At 38.6% G+C, this 13,665-nt stretch overlaps 1 protein-coding gene across 1 annotated transcript in view; it reads right to left on the bottom strand.

Annotated features, from left to right (window-relative positions):
- Positions 1 to 383: 383 nt before the first annotated feature.
- The window catches only part of LOC148066185 (polypeptide N-acetylgalactosaminyltransferase 10-like), a 54,669-nt gene continuing 41,387 nt past the window's right edge, over positions 384 to 13,665 (bottom strand). Inside the window, exons 7-11 of the mRNA XM_087807872.1 lie at positions 10,616 to 10,733; positions 8,854 to 8,961; positions 6,888 to 7,226; positions 4,915 to 5,064; positions 384 to 4,204 (exon numbers count right to left, since the gene is read on the bottom strand). Of these exons, the coding sequence (XP_087663998.1) occupies positions 4,049 to 4,204; positions 4,915 to 5,064; positions 6,888 to 7,226; positions 8,854 to 8,961; positions 10,616 to 10,733 (871 nt within the window). The 3' untranslated portion in view covers positions 384 to 4,048. The remainder of the gene's footprint in view (positions 4,205 to 4,914; positions 5,065 to 6,887; positions 7,227 to 8,853; positions 8,962 to 10,615; positions 10,734 to 13,665) is intronic.

The following is a 13,665-nucleotide window of genomic DNA, read 5'->3' as shown; positions in this document are numbered from 1 at the left end:
AAGAAAAATGACTTTTTATCTCCTGCATTGATTAAATAAAGGTCAGAACTTTCATTTTTTGCTGCCGCGTCTGAAGCGCTGATGGAGAATGGATTTTTTTTTTTTTTTCTCCCTATCCTGCTGAAGCCGCTCCCGATTGATGAATGAGACTCTGGACGACTGTGATGCTCCGGACGTGGGCGAAGACGGTGGCGAGTCTCCAGAGGTTCTGGCATTGATCTCCGCGGCGGGATGACAACAGCATCCATCACCGCGGCGACCAGAACACATGCGAGTCTCACATGTAACGACTTCATAAGAGCGACGCTGATCGATGAGTGTCACTTGAAAAGAACATCTCTGACGTAAGTGGTCCAAGAAAAACCCCTTGAGTAGCTCCAGAACTTTTCATCCAAATATAAATTTATTTTTTCTACAATCTCAGCAAAAATATGATACAATTCCATTTCTGTTGTTAAATATCCAAATCTTACAGCTGCAGTAGAAAAAAATATCTTCTGGCGAGATACATAAAAAACCTACATTTCCGTCTCAGGATTGCACAAATGTGTTGTCGACACTCGCAGATACAAAATGTTTAGCTTCACCACAGAGTCGTAGTCCGTCAGCTACGCTTGCATATATGGCCCAGGGTCAAGTTCAAGGTCACATTCGTCGTATGGAATCAAAAAGAAAACAAAACAAACGTAGAACTTCCAAGAGCTTCGTCAAGTTCACTCATGTTATCATAGCGATGACAAGTTAGTTCTGAAGAAAATAAAAAAAAACCAAAAACACAAACAAGAAGGTTTTAAACAGACAAAGACATCGAGATCGTTCAGGATTACAGGTTCAAAAATAGGTCTTTAGGACAAAGTAAAGTAGAATATCAATTTAAATGTTCAGACGAACTAACAGGAACTCCCATATTCCGTAGTTGTCTGAAACTATGGTAAAATATATATTTTTACTCGGCAAATAAATATTAATATACTCTGCAAGGGAACTGAACATTCTATTCGTCAAATCTGACAATTCAAAAGTCAGAATTTTCAAATAAAAATAATCACTTTGTCACAATAATGTCGTTTAAATTGAGGTTTTTGAAAGTAGGGATGGAAAAATAAAGATAAACTACTTTATATGAAGGAAACCTTTTTTCACTCACTGCTAAGGAATACTTTCGGCGCGATCGTAGTCGTGTTTTAAACAAATTAAAATATTTCCACACATCAAAAATCAAAACTACAGAAAATAAGCTGGAATTATTTGAGTTAAGACTATGAACTACAAAACTGACCAACATTGAAAACCTGACGTTAAAACTTGCGTTGAACAGCGACGCTTCATGAAGCCTCATTTTTTCTTTCTTTTGCGTTTATTTGCTCTATGTTCTTTATACTTGCACTTTGTTCTTTTGTTTGCACTTGGTTTTTATGAAACATGCTGAACCGAGCTGGAAACCCAATTTCCTATCAATCCATTCATCCACTGTATGTTCAGACCTCAATAGGTGGCGGTCTCTGTTTATAAATGATAATAAAAAATAAAAAAATCATAAATAGCTGTTTAAAGCCAAAGCTCAAAGGAAAAAGTGCCAACGAGTTGGCTCTGAAATTAAGCCTCATGAAACTTCGCCAGCACAACTATTTTATATTCAAATTTATAATCCGAGCGTCAGATTTTCACGTTTTTTTCCACGTACGCACTAATTAATTTAACTAATCTGTTTAAAGTAACTTGTTGGCAGTAAATAAAGGAAGTCTACCTTCATAAAAGTCACTCACATTAAGGTTTGAAGATGTGAATCTTTTAGGTTGGCTACAAACACACAGACTTTTTTTTTCTAAATTCCAAATACTTATACTTATACTTATGAAAAACTTGTTTAACGTAATACTACCTCTGTTGGTCCCGTTTTGAATCCATGTTATCGTCATCCTTGGCAACTCAATGACTGAAGAATGTAAGGTTTTCCTCCGGTAACGTTATAGTAAAGGGAGATAACTTCATATTTTTGTTTTTTGTTTTAAAAAAAAACCCCAAAACAAACAATAAAAACGCTGTTGAACCCATAACTTAAATTGTTCGTCATAAATTTGTTAGCATCATCCATTCTTAAGTAGCTGAACGGTTATTCTTTTAATTATATAATTTTTTTAAGTCAATATTTCTTAAAACTCTAGTGCTTTGAATGCGTTTTCAATGCATTTTCATTACAGTAGTTGTAAATGTGACTTTCTAAGTATTATAGAAACATGACCAGCGGGAGGTCAAAGTTCGTCGACCCTGAAGAGTTCTTCTTCTACTGGCGCAGCTGAACTTCAGAAGGAACTCTCCGGAGAGGTTGAATAAAGAAGCTGACAACAGGATTTTTTACACCTTCATCACTCAGTTGCTATAATTATCTTCAGCAACTTCACGGGAGACGAACGTCTGAGCCGCACAGATATAAAAAAAATAAAAACCCTCGCGGTTCCTTCTGGTGGAAGCTCAGATTCAGGAAAAATGGGAGAAGATTAAGAGTGAGAACGACAGAGACGGACGATTAAAAGGTCAAAATCTAACACAATTCACAAAATTAAACCCCCGACATCCCTTTCAGACCAGAGACTAATGAAATACAGCGCCCCCTGGAGGTCTGGAGAGTGATTTCCAACCTGGAACAAGAACGTTAATGATAAAAAAACAACACAAAAAAAAAAACGTGGTTCAACATCACTGGACTTGTTACAGAAGTCATGTTCACTCAGTTGAATTTTTATCGGAAAATATAGCTTGTGTCGTCCGACTTAACAAAAAGATTGTAAACTTTTGCATTTCCGTGTCGACATTGTCGGAAAAAAACCTCCCGTCTTCGTTTTTTAAATTCTCTGTACTTTCATTTCAACGGCTGATCTTTAAAAAAAAAAAAGTCAAAACTATTTTGACACTCATTACACTGTGATCGGAAATTATGCGTCGTGCAATTTTTTTTGGTGAATGTAAACAGTTAGCACGGAAAAAGAAACTCAAAAGTATACGATAGTTTTCTTGCAGACATTCCCCTGAAAAAAAAATCTCTTTCAGTTGAATTACAAAAAAATAAAAAGATCACGTTATTTTAAACCATTCAAATTGTTATACTTGTTTATTCTCTTTAACTCGTAAAAAAAATACAATTTTTGGGGTTGTGTCAACAAAATATCGTAGGCTCATGAATCCCATTTTCAAGTGATAACGTTCGTGTATAAAGATACTTTTAATTCTCTGTACTTTCAATAAAAATACTGATGGTTTTTGACACTCGTTATCCTAGAAACTTGACACTTTGTATGGTACAAACTGAGGAAAAAGAAACTCAAAACTTCGTAAAAAAAGGAAATTCTTTCTTTAATTTAAATCTGTTAACTTTTAATAATGACAACATTTTGTTACTTTAAATAAAAAAAAACTAGTTTAATCGTAATTCAATCGAATTAAATATTTCGGGTTGTCTCAACGAAATGATTGTAGAGTTTTGAGTTTATTTTTCGTGTAGAAAATTCTCTGTACTTTCAATAAAAATACTGAGGGTTTTTGACACTTGGTTTTCTGATTTGGACTTTTCAGTGTATTTTCAAAAGAACAAAAAAAAACAAAAAAAAACCCAGAAAAAATGTTTTTGATCCCTGTTGAATTCTTGTGCAACTGAGGAGGGAAAAAACAGCAGCAAGATTCCGGTGGTGCGTTCACGGTCCGACACACACGGACGCGCACGAGGACTCCTCCCAACAAGGCACTAAGATTCGTTCAAGTCAGCAGATACCACAAGTGCATTTTAAAAACCCTCCACCCGGGAGGCGTCGGCCGCGGACGAGGAATCCGTGACGGCGGCTCTCGACGGCCTCCAACAATTAAAGTGACCGAGAGAAAAGAAAGGATGTCAGCAGGACGAGGGAGGAGGGCGAGAGAGAGAGAGAGAGAGCGAGAGAGAGAGGGCGAGGACACAGTGAGAATCCACACTTCACTTCATCTCTGGCGCCCCCTCTCTTTGGACGGACGGTCGCCAACGGAGACCCCGGAGTTGAACCCGTGCAGCTTGTGGAGATCACCCGCCCAGGCGGTCCAGAACCGTGCTGTTGGTCTTCTCGAAGAGCCACTGCTGACTCGCCGCCGTCGGGTCGCACACGTTCATGAAGATGCGGCGCTCGTTCGGGCTGCTGTCCACGCAGCTGTTGCTGACCGGGTGGTAGAGACTCTTGTCCTGCGAAAGGGGGACGGACGGGGGTCAGAGGTCGAGGATGAAGGTGTAAGGAAATGACAACTTTACTGTAATCAATCATCTAGATTTAACACACATTTCAAATAGTCACTTGATTAACTGATAATCTTTCATATTTAATTCATATTAAATAATCCTATTGTTGCATTGGATTCACTGACTGCAACACAAGGCCGAGGTCACAAAGCCTCACACACACACAGAAAGATTAAACAATCCCAGATTCCAAGAATTCTCTGGACACCTGTTTGAGAATTCACACTGAAAGACACAACAGGCCAGTAAGTTGCTGAGAACAAACTCTCTCGAGAAGAAAACAACTTTGGTAAATTTCCACTACGATCACGTGCGACCGGCCATCTTAGAATCAAGTGTTTACAGTGACTGACCCAATCCTACATTCACATTTGACTAGAGGCGTTAACCTGAATATTCTACTATAAAGATCCACCATTTTGTCTGATCTTTGCGTTCTGGCATGCGAAGACGTCTACGATAGATCTCTCTGCTTGCTGGCGCCCGTGTTCACGTAAGTTTGTCTCTGACTTCTGCATAATTCACTAAACGAGCATTTTTCTTAAACTCATCCATGTGTCTGTCCTTCATTCCACCGCCACGTACGAGGCTGGGGAGGGGTCGGTTCATCGGAACAGAGAAATCCCCAACAAGGGGATCGGTCGTGGGTTCCTCACCTTCCTGTAGCGCCACAGCTGGTTCCCCTTCATGCCGTGGCAGTCGTACAGAGTGACGGCGCTGTTCTGGGACACGGCGTCGAAGCAGACCTTCTTGGTGTGCATGGGGTCGCCCACGCGGATGTCCTCGCGCCAGCCCAACGTGAAGACCTGCGGGGGGGGGAGGAGATGATGTCACTTCCTGGAGCTGATGAGGCGCGACAGAAGGAAGACGAACAGAGGGAGCGACGGAGGAGAAGAGAGGAACAGAACTCCCAGATTTAAGAACTTGTAATTCGAACCTACATGGGTTAGAGTTTAGAAATGGATATGAAAAAAATAAGAATAAAGTAAAAGATGAAGCAAATAAAATGATAATTAAACAGAGTGAAAAAGAAGGAGAATTTACCTGATAATGGCTTAAGCTAAAATTCATGCAAGATTAAAATATTGAAAAAGAAAACAGTACATTTTTTTTTACATTTTCTGAGGACTAGAGGATACAGTCGAATCCAGCAGCTTTTGAAGCTGATGTTTGGACATATTTTGGTTTCAAAACATTGTGTTGAACTCTGCAACACCAGGGTCAAGTACTCGAAAATACTTCAATATCCTTGTTCTTACAGTATCACTATAAATCGCAATAGTTTCATTTCCCCTTTACCGTGATGTGCATCGTTTCGCCAGATTTTTCATCAGCAACACACTCATAATAAACATGGTTGTGTTGCTGTTGTATGCATGTATGTGTTTATGTGTTTAGTATTACAAGTAATGTGTGTATTCATGGTCCTAGATTTTAAAGTGCGTGTTAAGCAGTTTTCATTGTGTTGCTACGGTCTATGTGATTGTCTGTCTTTTTTTTTTTTATAAAGAGACTTTTAATTCTCTGTACTTTCAATAAAAATACTGATGGTTATTGACACTTGTTGTACTAGAAACTTGACATTTTGTATCGTACAAATTGAGGAAAAAGAAACTCAAAACTCTTTTTGTTGAAAAAAAAATGCTGTCTTTTTTTAGATATGGTAACTTTTAATAATTAAAAATGTTGTTACTTAAAAAAGAAAGTGTAATTCAAACGTAATTAAATATTTTGGGTTGTGTCAACGAAACGATCGTAGAGTTTTGAGTTCATTTTTCGTGTAAAAAATTCTGTACATTTTTGTTTTTTTAAGTATAGAAAATCTCAAAATCTATTGTACATCTAAACAATAGAAATGAGACACACGTCACATATAATCATTCATTTATTTTAACAAATATTTAAAAAAGTAGATTGTTTTCTTTACTTAAAAATTGTTTTTTTTCCGATTTTTGCTAAAAAAAAAAACTAGATAAAAACAACAATAATGTTAAAACATAACAAAAAGTCATTAAAAAAGGACCTGTATTTAAAAATAAGGCATAAATAATCCTCGGTGAAAGCAGATGAAAGTAGAGAAAATGGAGGTGAAGAACAAAAAGAGAGAAAGGACTAAAAAGAAAGAGAGCAGGAGATAGAGGAGGTGAGCGAATGAAAAAAAGAGGTAGTCGAGACCAAGAAGCACAACATATAAAGAAGAATCGGAGGGAGAGAAAACGCGAAAAGGGAGGGAAGATAAAAGTGAAGCGACAGAACAGAAAGTCGGTCGACGGGTTAATGGAGGTCGGAGGACACAGAGGGAGAAGAAGAACGAGAGGAGAGTCGAGGACAAGCGGAGGTGAAGGTGGGAAAGTAGAGGATGGAGAAATGTAGCAGAGCAGGAGAGAGAGACAGAGAGAGAGAGAGAGAAGGAGGGAGAGTAAAGGACAGATGGAGGACGGAGAGGTGAGGCAGATGGTGGGAGAGAAGGAGGGACTGGACGGAGGGAGGACAAGTGAAGAAAAAAAGGGATTAAACTGAAGGAAGGAAGGGAAAATAAAATAGGAGGAGGGATTAAATAAACAAATGTATAGGAAGAGAAAACCAAAACATTATGACCAGCGAGGGTGAAGGGTCGTGGACGCCTCACCTGTCCGTGAGCCCAGCTGACGTCCCCGCGACCTTTGACACAGTTCTCCAGCCGGACCGGACTCCCCGACACGAAGTGTTTGTTCTCCAGACACAGGCCGCTGACGGCGTTCCGCACCTCCCCCCAGGCGCCAGCAGGGGGCTCCACCGGCGGGTAGTGCTCGGGCAGGTCCCAGGCCACCTCGCTCATGAACCACTTGAAGTTCTTGCAGTTGAGTCGGGCCCTCAGCTCCTTCTGGGCCTTCATGTCTCCGGCCGACAGGTGCCGGTACTCGGGCCGGCGCTGGTAGATGTACTCGGCGTACTCGTCCATCCACACCTCGGCGACCCGCTTCAGGTTCTGGAACCAGAGGTGCAGCGTGAAGGACCGGCCCGAGAGGTTCTCCTCTAGACCCACAACTCTTACCGACACAAGAACTGCTCTCAGTCCTAGGTTCTCAACGTCACACCTTTTTTGTGTTTTTAAATTGTGTACCATTGTGTTACTAGTCTGGTGTGGGTCTATAAAAGTGTGTATTTGTGCTCATGAACAAACACTGTATTTATACGTTTGCGGCTACATTGTGTAGTTAGTGATGTTTGTGTATCTGTTTAAGTGGATAGGAATTTTAACTACTAATGTAAAATAATATCGATATATATATATATTTTAAACAACAGCACGTTATCAATTAAATTTTTGTTCTTCAATTTTTTTTATTTTTATCATAGTTCTTATAAGGTTTTTGTTTAAATAAAGTGTGCAAATCAAATGATTTTCAATTCACAGTGTTTGTTCTTTCTTGTGTTGCAATTAAACATCGGGACACTAGATGGCAGCAGTCGTTACGTCCGCCGCAGATCAAGGAACAAGGAAATCCGGCGAGATGACTGAGGACTAGAGGATACAGTCGAATCCAGCAGCTTTTGAAGCTGACGTTTGGACATATTTTGGTTTCAAAACATTGTGTTGAACTCTGCAACACCAGGGTCAAGTACTTGACAATACTTCAATATCCTTGTTCTTACAGTATCACTATAAATCGCAATATATCGCAATAGTTTCATTTCCCCTTTACCGTGATACGCATCGTTTCACCAGATTTTTCATCAGCAACACACCCATAATAAACATGGTTGTGTTGCTGTTGTATGCATGTATGTGTTTATGTGTTTAGTAATACAAGTAATGTGTGTATTCATGGTCCTAGATTTTAAAGTGTGTGTTAAGCAGTTTTCATTGTCTATCGGTGCCTAAATGTGTTTTTTAATTTGGATATTTGTGTAACTAGTTTCATTTTGAAAGTAAGTGTGTCTAAGTGTTATTATCTTATCATTTGTGTGTCAATATGACATGTTGTTTTTGTTGTCATCAATAAAGTGTCTGTGTGTGTGTTAACTTTCACAAAATTTCTTACATTCTGGATTTTTGTGTATTTGTGAAGACATGAACATAGTTAGTGTTGTATGATAGTATTATTGTGTTGATTGACGTTGAAAAGTGTGTGTAAATATTTGTAGTTGTGTTTTGTGTACTTGCTTGTGCTTTTCGTCTGTTGAATAATTTAAAAAATTTGATAAACCAAGTAGTTGTGTTTTGTGTTTGTATGTTCAACAATAAAAAGGTTCAATGAAGTTCATCAATATACGTTTGTGTTCATTAGTATATGAATGTGTGCGTCGTTGTTGTTTGCATGTAAATCTGTGTACATTTATACACGTGTGTGCGTCTAAATGTTTGATTTGTAAATGTTATCTTATTCATTTGTGTGTGATTTAAAATGTGTTATATTATGCAAGTTTTAAACGTTTGTGTGTCTGTGTTCGGGAATATTATTTGTGTTTACCTAGATATATAAATGCATGTGTGTGTGCGTCTGTCAAAAGCCTTTTCAATATGATAGACAAACTTAGTTGAACTTTAACTATGTGCGTCTTTGTGTAGCTAACAGTGTGACACGTGATGACAGACGCACAAAGAGACTCACCCGAGCGAGACTGACGCCTCCCGGAACCTTGTAGGGGACGTACTTCCTGTAGATGTGTCCCACCCTTGAGCAAGGGATGTCCTCCATGCGACCACCGCACATCCACACCTGAAAGACACACACTGTTCTGACAGCCGCTAACAGGAAGTGACAAGGTCGGCCGCACAGGAAGTGTGAAAGTGAGACGCGTGGAGCCGCCGAACCGGGGCCAGGGGACCTGTGGTGGACTGTGGAGGAGGGACGCGTGTGTGTTGCTCTTTTACGAGGGGTTGTGTGTTTTCAAATATCCGTCGGTGGACGGACACACACACACACACTTGTGCGACTCCTGCAGGCACGAGGACTCGTTAAGCTGCCGTCCAATCGAATCAGAGCACCAGCCGTCAGCCGTTGTGCTTGATTAGGTGACATGACAGAAGCCCTTAGTCGTCCAAACTCAAATTCAATTACTGCGACGGTCCGTCTGTGCGGCGGCGTCAGCAGAGTTGCGAGTGCGCCGCCGAACAATTCATGCTGGCAACATCGGAGCTGACGAATCTAATAAGCTTTTTTTTCTGAAGACGATGAACGTGGATCCTACGTCGCCACGTGTTCCGACAGTCATGTGACGGCGAAGACGCCGTCCGAGGTCTGGACGGTCGGCAGAGATTCTTAGGAAGTGTCAATGGGAGGAAACTGGACGTTTGTTTTTAATCATCAAGACTGAACATGGAATGTGGAAACCCTTGTTCAAAATAATTTGGGGAAATAAATTGACTTAAAAATAAGAATAGATAGAAGAAAATTATAAGCAATAAAAAAAAAGAAAAAATGGTCAATAGAATAAAAAAAAAAGAAAAACGGGACCAATAAATAACCAAATAAAATAATAACAAAAAAGAATAGGCGGAAGAATAAACCAAAAACACACAAAAGAAATCCACTAAAGACGATATAAAAATATAATAATTTAGCTTTCAATACCTTAATAATAACAACAATTAATAATTAATAATTAATTATAATTATTATTATAATTATTATTATATTATGATGATGACAGTCATCCTCTGAACACTGTCATCAGTGAGCAGAGAAGCAGAATGAGTGCACGAATGCTCCTACCCAGGTGCAACACTAATAGACTCAGGGACTCATTCATTCCTCGGGCTATTAAATTGTACAATTCTGAGTTCGGGGGCAGGAGTGGAGTGAGAGTATCTGGATGTTCTGTTCTATGTTAGTCTTTGTATGCTTTGTCTTTGTTGTTTTTCTTTGACCTATGTTCTTTGTCTTTATCTTTAGACTTAGATTGTGTCATCTTGTTCTTTCTCTTTATGTTCTTCTTCTTATTTTATTTTTATTTATTATTTTGTATTGTTTATGGAAAATTGCTGGCTGTTGGAAAAAACAATTTCCTTAAATAAATATTACTTAATTACTTAATTCAAAAGAATGTATCAAGAACTAAATATAGAAATTTATAAATGAACCACAAAAAATAGAATTCAAAGTAATGAATATCTTAAATTACCTTAAACAAAATAATAAAAGACAAAACAAACAGAAAATAAGTAGAAAAAAAAAAATCTAATATTCCTGGAAAGAAGTGAATTAAATTGAAACAAATAAATAAATAAAAATATATAAAAACACATTTACACTTACACAAAAAAATGTTAAAGAAGAACACAATAATATAAAAATAATAACATAAATACACAAATATGCCATTATTCTTCTCCAAAACATTACGCCCCCTGAGGTCTATGAGGGAGTTCACCTTGAAGGAGATCTCGTACTGTTCTCCTCCCCATATCTCCAGACCATCGTCGTATCCTCCGAGCTCCCAGAACCACTTCCTGTCCACGGCGAACAGTCCGCCCGCCATCACCGGAGACCTGCGAGACACCAGACCTCAGCTTCTCATCACGACTGACAGACTTCTGTTCCTAGAGGTCCAGCAAGTGTCTCCTCTTTTGCCTCCATCATCACTGGACCATTGATCACCTCATGAAAGACTCACGACTGAGACTGAAAAAACTCTTTTCATCGCGATTTCCGTTCTCCTTCACAAACAAAGCAACGACGGTTGGACTCGCCGAGGAAAATTTAATTTGGACGCCGCGGTGCTGCCGCCGGCCATCGAGCGGCTGCAGTGAATTAAGATCGAGCGTCTCTGACTTTGAGGAGGAAGTTGACGGTGTGGAAGGTTGAGTCTGAAACTCTTTTGTCCCGTGACTGAAAGGAGCCAGCAGGGTTTATAAAGCGGGGGCGAATATTCATTCTCACCCATGAAATGAATCTGATCCTTTTGAACGAAGGACACGAGTCGCTGAGTGGACTGGAGCACGAATGAGAAAGAAATCTTGGTTTTTGTCTTATTATCTTTACTCTGCTTGTTATTGTTGTGGCTTATTATGGCTTCATTGTTGTTGACGCCATTGTTAACAATTCTTTTGTCGCATCTGTTCTTCATTTTCACCACAGTCTTTTGTTTTTGTTGATAATGTTTAAACGACCCTTCACCCTGATTAATGTTGTTTTTGCCAACATATTTGCAATTGTATTTACTATATTTTTTAAATCATCCTATTTGCCATCGTATTTGCTGTCGTACGCCAGTGACGGCGCCAAAAACTTGTCCTTGCCATGTCTGGCACTTGAATCACACGAGGAAAGGTGGGGGCATGGTGGAAAAAACAGGCATCCATGCTCTGTTACTGAAGAATTTGCTGTTGTATTTACCATCTTATTTCTTATCTTATTGGTCATTGTATTGGTCATTTCATTGGTCATCTTATTGGTTATCTTATTTGTTATTGATCATCATATTGGGTCATCGTATTGGTTTTCTTATTTGTTATCGTATTAGGTATTGTTCATCGTATTGGTCATTGTTTTGGTCATCGTATTGGTCATCTTATTTGTTATTGATCATTGTATTGGTCATCTTATTTGTTATTGTTCATCGTATTGGTCATCGTATTGGTCATCTTATTTGTTATTGATCATCGTATTGGTCATCTTATTTGTTATTGATCATCGTATTGGTCATCTTATTTGTTATTGTTCATCGTATTGGTTTTCTTATTTTTTATCGTATTGGTCATCGTATTGGTCACCGTATTGGTCATTGTATTGGTTTTCTTATTTGTTATCGCATTAGGTATTGGTCATCGTATTGGTCATCGCATTGGTCATCGTATTGGTCATCGTATTTGTTATCGTATTGGTTTTCTTATTTGTTATCGTATTAGGTATTGGTCATCGTTTTGGTCATCGCATTGGTCATCGTATTGGTCATCGTATTTGTTATCGTATTGGTTTTCTTATTTGTTATCGTATTAGAAATTGGTCATCGTATTGTTCATCGTATTGTTCATCGTATTGGTCACCGTATTGGTCATCTTATTTGTTATCGTATTAGATATTGGTCATCGTATTGTTCATCGTATTGGTCACCGTATTGGTCATCTTATTTGTTATCGTATTAGGTATTGTTCATCGTATTGGTCATTGTTTTGGTCATCTTATTGGTCAACTTATTTGTTATATATCATCGTATTGGTCATTGTTTTGGTCATCGTATTGGTCATCTTATTTGTTATTGATCATCGTATTGGTCATCTTATTTGTTATTGTTCATCGTATTGGTCATCTTATTTGTTATTGTTCATCGTATTGGTCATCTTATTTGTTATTGATCATCGTATTGGTCATCTTATTTGTTATTGATCATCGTATTGGTTTTCTTATTTGTTATCGTATTGGTCATCGTATTGGTCACCGTATTGGTCATTGTATTGGTTTTCTTATTTGTTATCGTATTAGGTATTGGTCATCGTATTGGTCATCGCATTGGTCATCGTATTGTCATCGTATTTGTTATCGTATTGGTTTTCTTATTTGTTATCGTATTAGATATTGGTCATCGTATTGTTCATCGTATTGTTCATAGTATTGGTCATCTTATTTGTTATCGTATTAGATATTGGTCATCGTATTGTTCATCGTATTGTTCATCGTATTGTTCATCGTATTGGTCATCTTATTTGTTATCTTATTGGTCATCATATTGGTCATCGCATTGGTCACCGTATTGGTCACCGTATTTGTTATCATAGTGGTTATCCCTTTGTATTATCCATTATATCTGCCATGTTATCTTCCATCGTAATTGCCAACGTCCTTAAAATTGTGACCCTGTCAACTAAAAGTTCTTTGTCAGCATTTTGTTATGATTATAGTTGTTGTGAACAATGCGGTTTCTGGTGTTTTTATATTTTCTTCTAAGAACTTTAATGTGGAGGTCGTTGTCCTCATCTGACAACCCTGAAAACTAGGAGAAAAAAAAGAAACAGTAAAAGCTCTTTAAGCCTCTCATTTATCAGGATATATCTTGATTACAGTTGTAAACCTTGCTTGGCTTCCCTTGGTAGATTTTCAACCACAACCTTTTAACCCACCAGCCGCCTGCTGGATGCTGGAAGTTCTAGTTCTACTCTGTCTATATCGACGACTGACGAAGTCCAGTCTATGACCTTGAGGCCGAAAAGCTTGAGAGTGCATCACTGCGTCTTCTCCTTCTGGTTAAAATTGAAGATTACAAATTGGATTTGCAGCATTGAAGGTTGTTTTAATCGGCCAGAGCGGTCGACCAACTGGGATTGATTCTTCTGCAGCTATCGTTATCTCATGCCCGCTGGATTTCTCTGACACCCCCCCACCCCACCTCCATTAGTCCGTTTCCTCCATCGAGTTGACGTCTCATTTTATCATTTTAAGATGTATTTTTAGAACTATTGATGTACATAATCTCTTCTCATCGCT

This window comes from Callionymus lyra, chromosome 14 (assembly GCF_982586985.1).
Source record: "Callionymus lyra chromosome 14, fCalLyr1.hap1.1, whole genome shotgun sequence".
Taxonomy (NCBI): domain Eukaryota; kingdom Metazoa; phylum Chordata; class Actinopteri; order Syngnathiformes; family Callionymidae; genus Callionymus; species Callionymus lyra.
Note: the sequence above shows the minus strand (reverse complement) of the source record. Positions and strands in the feature narration are given on the sequence as shown.